Here is a 7,386-nt window from a genome sequence, read left to right as displayed (position 1 = left end):
AGACTAAGTTTCACTCTTGTCCAGGCTGGAGTACAATGGCGCAATCTTGGCTCACCATAGCCTCCGCCTCCCAGGTTCAAGCAATTCTCCTGCCTCAGCCTCCCAAGTAGCTGGATTTACAGGCATGCACCACCATGCCCAGCTAATTTTTTGTATTTTTAGTAGAGACAGGGATTCTCCATGTTGGTCAGGCTAGTCTCCAATCCCCAACCTCAGGTATCTGTCTGCCTTGGCCTCCCAAATTGCTGGGATTACAGGCTTCTCACTCTTTTGCCCAGGCTGGAGTGCAGTGGTGCGACCTCAGCTCACTGCAACCTCCACTTCCCAGGTTTAAACGATTCTTCTGCCTCAGCCTCCCAAGTAGCTGGACTGTAGGCATGTGCCACCATGCCCAGCTAATTTTTGTATTTTTAGTGGAGATGGGGTTTCACCATATTGGCCAGGCTGGTTTCAAACTCCTGACCTCATGATCCACCTGCCTCAGCCTCCCAAAATCCTGGAATTACAGGTGTGAGCCACTGCCCCCAGCCAGAAAGTAAGTATTTGACTTTATTACTATGAAGCCATGTAGGAAAGGGAGAAAGAGCAGAGTCTACAGAAGGATTTATGACAAAGAGAGGGGTTTTCCATTTTAATATGGGAAAACTTTGCATGTATAATTTGAGGGAAAGGAACCCATTAAATATATAGGACTGGGATGGGAAGAGTATTGTCGTTTTACAAATAAAGAAAATAATGACAGAGAGGTTGGCCGGGTGCAGTGGCTCATGCCTGTAATCCCAGCACTTTGGGAGGCTGAGGTAGGTGGATCATGAGGTCAAGCAATGGAGACCATCCTGGCCAACATGGTGAAGCCCTGTCTCTACTAAAAATACAAAAATTAACTGGGCATACTGGCACGTGCCTGTAGCCCCAGCTACTTGGGAGGCGGAGGCAGGAGAATCACTTGAACCCAGGAGGCGGAGGCTGCAGTGAGTGGAGATCATGCCACTGCACTCCAGCCTGGCAACAGAGCAAGACTCTGTCTCAAAAAATAATAATAACAAAAAGAGAGGTTAAGCAGTTGGCCCTAATGTCCCCACAGTAGGAAGGGCAGTCAGAACCTGAATCTAAGTTTTCTAATACTGAATTCTATTTAATGCCTTTAATTCTAAAAGAGTAAACTCTTATTATAAGATGTCTGCCCTGGCCAGGCATGGTAGCTCATGCCTGTAATCCCAGCACTTTGGGAGGCCGAGGTGGGTGGAGCATGAGGTCAGGAGATTGATACCATCCTGGCCAACATGGTGAAACCTGATCTCTACTAAAAATACAAAAATTAACCAGGCGTGGTGGCACATGCCTGTAATCCCAGCTATTCGGGAGGCTGAGGCAGGAGAATAGCTTGAACCCAGAAGGCAGAGAATGCAGTGAGCTGAGGTCGAACCACTGCACTCCAGCCTGGCAACAGAGAGAGACTCTGTCTCAAAATATATATATAAAAAATAAAAATAAAATGTCTGCCTTTTTAGAAAATAAGAACAGATAGCTCAGAGACAGAAAATGGACCTTAAACAATGAAAAGTTGCTCAGTTTTACTCATAAGAGAAATGCAAATTGAAACTGCATTGAGACACCTATCAGATTGGCAGAAATTCAAAAACTTAACCACACATTTTATTGGAAAGGTTATGGGGAAAGTGGTGCTCTCATGCATTGCTGATGGGAACACAGAATTGTTTCAACCTCTATAGAGGGAAATTTAACATTGTCTAACAAAACCGTATTCTTTCTTTGTCCCAGCAATCCTGCTTCCACAAATATGTAATATCATTCATAGGAGACGAGTTGAATAAACTATTACATCACTATTCATGAGGTACTATACAGATGTAGGAAAGAATAAGGAAGATTTCTATGAACTGTTATATGTATTGGTTTTGAGGATATATAAAATGAAATACATGTAAAATGAAAGCAGTGAATAAAAACAATGTGTAGCATGTTACTTTTGCGTAAGAATTGGTAATATGAGTAAGGAGTAGCAATAAGTATATATTGCTATATGTTTGCTTATATTTTTTCAAAATAGAATAAATCGGAAACTAATAAAAATATTACCAATAGGAATTAAAGAGATAGGAGTGACAGTGAGACTTCTACGTTTACTTTTTAATAAACTTTTGACTTTTAATCATATAAAAGTTTTGCATGCTCAAAATATTAAATGGAAAAGAATAGAAAAAGCACTGTAAAATTGAATGCAAGCCAGGTACAGTAGCATGCACTTGTAGTCCCAGGTACTCAGGAGACTGAGACAGGACAATCACTTGAGGCCAGAAGTTCAAGGCTGTAGCACACAATGATGGCACCTGTGAATAGCCACTGAGCTCCAGCCTGGGCACCATAAAAAGATCCTGCCTTCAGGTGGATCACAAGGTCAAGAGATCGAGACCATCCTGGTCAACATGGTGAAACCCTGTCTCTACTAAAAATACAAAAAATCAGCTGGGCGTGGTGGCACGTGCCTGTAATCCCAGCTACTCAGGAGGCTGAGGCAGGAGAATTGCCTGAACCCAGGAGGCGGAGGCTGCGGTGAGCCGAGATCGTGCCATTGCACTCCAGCCTGGGTAACGAGAGTGAAACTCCGTCTCAAAAAAAAAAAAAAAAAAGATCCTGCCTCCAAAAAAAATACAGCTGGGCGTGGTGGCTCACACCTGTAATCCCAGCACTTTGGGTGACTGAGGCAGGTGGATCACAAGGTCAGGAGTTCAAGACCAACCTGACCAACATGAAGAAACCTCGTCTCTACTAAAAATACAAAAATTAGCTAGGCGTGGTGGTGCACACCTGTAATCCCATCTACTCAGGAGGCTGAGGTGGGAGACTCCCTTGAACCCGGGAGGCAGAGGTTGCAGTGAGCACACCAGTGTACTCTAGTCTGGGCGACAGAGCAAGACTCCATCTCAGAAAAAAATATATACAGGTTGTGGAGAATTTTCCAAGATAAATCTGGAGTCTACAAAAATGTCAATATCATGAAAGACCCTTCCACTCCCAAAGAAAGCAGAAGGTGGACTATTTTAAAGCTAGCCTGGGTATGGTGGCTTACTCTGTAATCCCGACATTTTGGGAAGCAAACATGGTGAAGATCACTTGAGGCCAAGAGTTTGAGACCAGCCTGGGCAACATAGTGAGACCGCCATCTCTAAAAAACAAAAGTGAAAAAATTAGCCAGGCCCAGGAGTTCAAGGATGCAGTGTGCTGCTTCACTCCAGCCTAGGTAACAGAGCAAGACTCTGTCTCTAAAAAAAATAAGTAGGCTAGGCACAGTGGCTCATGCCTATAATCCCAGTACTTTGGGAAGCCAAGGCAAATGGATCACTTGAGGTCAGGAGTTCAAGAGCAGCCTGGACAACATGGTGAAACCCCATCTCTACTAAAAATACAAAAATTAGCTGGGCATGGTGATGCATACCAATAATCCCAGCTACTCGGGAGGCTGAGTCAGGAGAATCGCTTGAACCCCAGAGGTGGAGGTTGCAGTGAGCCAAGATCACACCACTGCCCTCTAGCCTGGACAATGGAGTGAGACTCCATTTCAAAAAAGAAAAATGTAGCTAGAAGATAGAGATATGACAACTAAATGTGAAGAATGATTATTGGTTGAGTGAATATAAAGGACATTTTGGGGACATTTGTGGAAATTCAAACATGTATAATGTATTAGGTTATTGTATTAATGTTACATTTCTTTGATATGATCATGATATTATATAAGAAAGTGTTCTTAGATCATACATGCTCAAGTATTGAAGTTAAGTGTCATGGTACACAAATTGCTCTCAGATGGTTCAGTGGAAAAAAAAAGTAGGATATACTGAAAGAAAAGGGAAAGAAGGAAAGAGAAAAAATGTGGCAAAATATTAATAATTGGTGTATCCTCCAGATCATCTGCAGAACCTCCTCTCCAAAGTTTGCCATTTATCCCTATCTTAAAATGTTACATATCATGCTTCCCTTATCTGTTTGACAGAGGTTGCTATTTCTCTCTCTTTTCCTGCCACACACATGTTCTGTCCTTTAACTCCTTAGATCCAACTTAATGCACTAAAAAGAGTGTGAGCTTTGGAATAAGGTGTAGTTCAAAACATAATGCTGCTTTTGTATCTGAAAATTCAGCAAATGTTTATTGAGCACTTGCCAGGTACCAGGCACTGTGCAAGGTGCATGGATTTCCATAAGGAACAAAAGAGCTAGTTCCTGTCCTCTAGGAGCTTATGTTAAAGGTAGTTAGAAAACAAGCACATAAATAAATATATAGCTACAAGTTATGATACATGCTGTCGAGGAAAATATCAGATTGCTATGAGCAAGAATAGCAGAAGACATCTAATTTCAATTGGATGATGGTTAAAGACACTTATTCTGCTCTATGATCATGAGCAAAAATTATTTGAATTCTGTGAGTTGGTTTTATATCTGTAAAAATGAAGATGAAAATAACATTCTTACTCTATCATTTGTGAAAACTAAATGTGATAACATATGAAGTGGCTGGCACTTAAAGGGCACTGTGTAGATGTTATCAGTCTTCGTTTTGAAAGTTCCGCTCTTTCCCTCACTCATTTCCAAGTATTGTATTTGGTTGTTTTCTAATACTCCTTAACCTTGTCTTTTTGGCTCCATAGGGCTCGGAATGGAATGCCTCCAACTTAGAGGACTTACAGAACCGAGGGTAAGCACACAAAGTATTTACTGACACCCCTATGTGACAGAAGTCCCTGTTTTATCTTTACATTTTCACATCAAGGAGGTATCAATGGGTAACTTTAATCTTAAGAGTTGCTTCCAACTGATTCTAATCAGATGTACTCTAAGAAAAATAAAAACAGCTATTCTCCCTCTGTTTCATTCCCCCACCTCCCAAGAAATATCAGCTGCTTTAATTGAAAGACTTTGAAAAACAAATGTGCAAAACTTTGGTGATGTTTAAAATCAAATTTTTATTTTTATGCGAGAATACATAGAATTGCATATGTTGGACTCACAGAGCTGTTCATTCAACATTTATTGAGCATCATCTTTGGGATAAAGGGCCAGGTGCTAGGGATCCACAGATAAATTAAGACTCAGTCCCTATCCTGTATAGTAAGCTGCTTCAAGACTCTGTAGGTTATGGATGTGAACTGGACAAGCTTCTGAAATTGAAGAGGACCTACCTTATATTAAGAAAATTGTCCCTAAGCAGCATGGTTATTAAGTTTGATTGTAGCAATCGAGACTGCAGTGAACATTCAGCAAGTAAAAAGCTACCATTCTTCCCTTATCTAATGCCTACTAAGTTTCTCATTGAAATTCATTCACTTTAGGAAGTCAGATGATCCCAATAAGAAAAGAGAAAATCAGATCTGAAATTTGCCATGCTAACTCTTCATAGTGGAAAGAGATATGACCAGCTGGGACTCAGAGGTAGTGATGGTTGCTGGCTGCCTGTTTTCTCAGCCATAAGCCTTCTAGTTATCTTTATCATGAGTGGATAAATATACCCAACTTCTTCCCCACATGAAAGGTATTTCATAACTGGCAAAATGAACTTGGAACAGGACTTAACACAAATGATTGTTATACAAAGAATTCCAGGAAGGGAATCTGCTTGCTTAATTTAAGATTTGAAGTTAAATAAAACTTGGAAAATTTAAATTAATAAGAATTGAGTCTAGAGTTCTTGAAGGCAGACACTGTATCTTAGTCTTGTTTATAGCCTACTATTTACCTAGCTCAGAGTTGTGTAACAAGAGGATGCTGAGTAAATGTGAATGAATGATAGGTACATTCACACATATATGAGAACTGTGACTTGCCTAGTGGCAGATAAGGAGAGAAAATGGATTAGTAAACTGTGTTGGGAATTCAGAGACCTCAGTTCTAATCCTGTGTCTACCATTTGCCTTATTTGCAAGTGCTCCTGAAGCTAAGGACCCCCTAATTCAACAAGATTAATAATATTGCATCTGCTTTATATACAGGAGTCTCCTTAAGATTTCCTTAGGAGTGGGACAATGTTTTTTTTACAAACTTTCCAAGTCATCAAGCTTTAAAAATTCTGTAATTCTGGCCAGGTGTAGTGGCTCACACCTGTAATCCCAGCACTTTAGGAGGCTGAGGCAGGTGGATCACTTGAGGTCAGGAATTCAAGACCAGCCTGGCCAACATGGTGAAACCTCATCTCTACTAAAAATACAAAAAATTAGCTGGGCATGATGGTGGGCACCTGTAATCCCAGCTACTCGAGAGGCTAAGGCAGGAGAATTGCTTGAATCGGGGAAGCCAAGGTTGTAGTGAGCTGAGATCATGCTACTGCACTCCAGCCTGGGCAACAGAGCGAGACTCTGGGAAAAAAAAAAAAAAAAAAAAATCTGTAATTCTGGGAAACCTAGATACAGTGTTTAGTATGAAATCTGAAATTTGGTATAGTAGTGTTTGCCAAAAGCATTGGAATCATGTCTTATATACATATGAATTTAGAACATAATCTCTGCTGGAGATGAGACCCATCATCTCATTTGCTTCTTAGAAGGCTAAATTATAAAATGCAACTAACTATATCTAGTTGTCTTTAAAAACAGTATGGTCAAATTTCCAGATAGCCACTTAAATCTTGTTTCTTAAATTCAGTGATTGTTAAACTTTAATATGTAAAGAATTACAGTTCAGGGATCTGAACACAAAACCATCTGTATTACCCCATGTAGATAACTTATGTGATTTTTAAGGGTAATTTTGACATTAAGGCCATTTCCATGCAATTTACTGACTTTAGAACCTAACCCAAAGTAAAATGTTACTCTATATAGAGTCATTTGATGCCGAGATGGCAAAAAAGTTTCAAGGAGTTTCAGTTCCAATTGCTAGTGACTGCTTACAGCTCTATAATGAAAAGGATTGGGAGGCTGTGTCCTGCCTCTAGAAAGATAGTGCCATAATTCATTACTGAGGTATGGGATTAGAGGTGGGAGAGTGTTCATTTTTATTTTCAATAAAATGAGGAGGTTGAGCATGGTGGCTCACACCTGTAATCCCAGCACTTTGGGAGGCCAAGGCGGGCAGATCATGAGGTCAGAAGTTTGAGACCAGCCTGGCCAACATGATGAAACCCCGTCTTTACTAAAAACACAAAAATTAGCCAGGAGTGGTGGCACATACCTGTAATCTCAGGTACTCAGGAGGTTGAAGCAGGAGAATTGCTTGAACCCAGGAGGTAGAGGTTGCAATGAGCCAAGATCTTGCCATTGTACTCCAGCTCTAGGCTGCAGAGCAAGACGCCATCTCAGAAAAATAAATAAATAAACAATATAATAAAATAAGGAAAGTGCGTTGCCTGCCTTTTTTCCTTTTTTTTTTTTT

General features: G+C 40.5%; 1 protein-coding gene across 4 annotated transcripts in view; it reads left to right on the top strand.

The window, feature by feature from the left end:
• Nucleotides 1-7,386, top strand: part of SSH2 (slingshot protein phosphatase 2) — a 302,028-nt gene that overhangs the window by 269,015 nt on the left and 25,627 nt on the right. For all 4 annotated transcript variants that reach the window (XM_017542165.2, XM_017542163.2, XM_017542162.2 and 1 more), the window contains one exon: nt 4,671-4,717. In XM_017542165.2, the coding sequence (XP_017397654.1) occupies nt 4,671-4,717 (47 nt within the window). The remainder of the gene's footprint in view (nt 1-4,670; nt 4,718-7,386) is intronic.

The sequence above is a fragment of the Cebus imitator genome, unplaced genomic scaffold, assembly GCF_001604975.1.
Source record: "Cebus imitator isolate Cc_AM_T3 unplaced genomic scaffold, Cebus_imitator-1.0 Scaffold140, whole genome shotgun sequence".
NCBI lineage: Eukaryota > Metazoa > Chordata > Mammalia > Primates > Cebidae > Cebus > Cebus imitator.
Note: the sequence above shows the minus strand (reverse complement) of the source record. Positions and strands in the feature narration are given on the sequence as shown.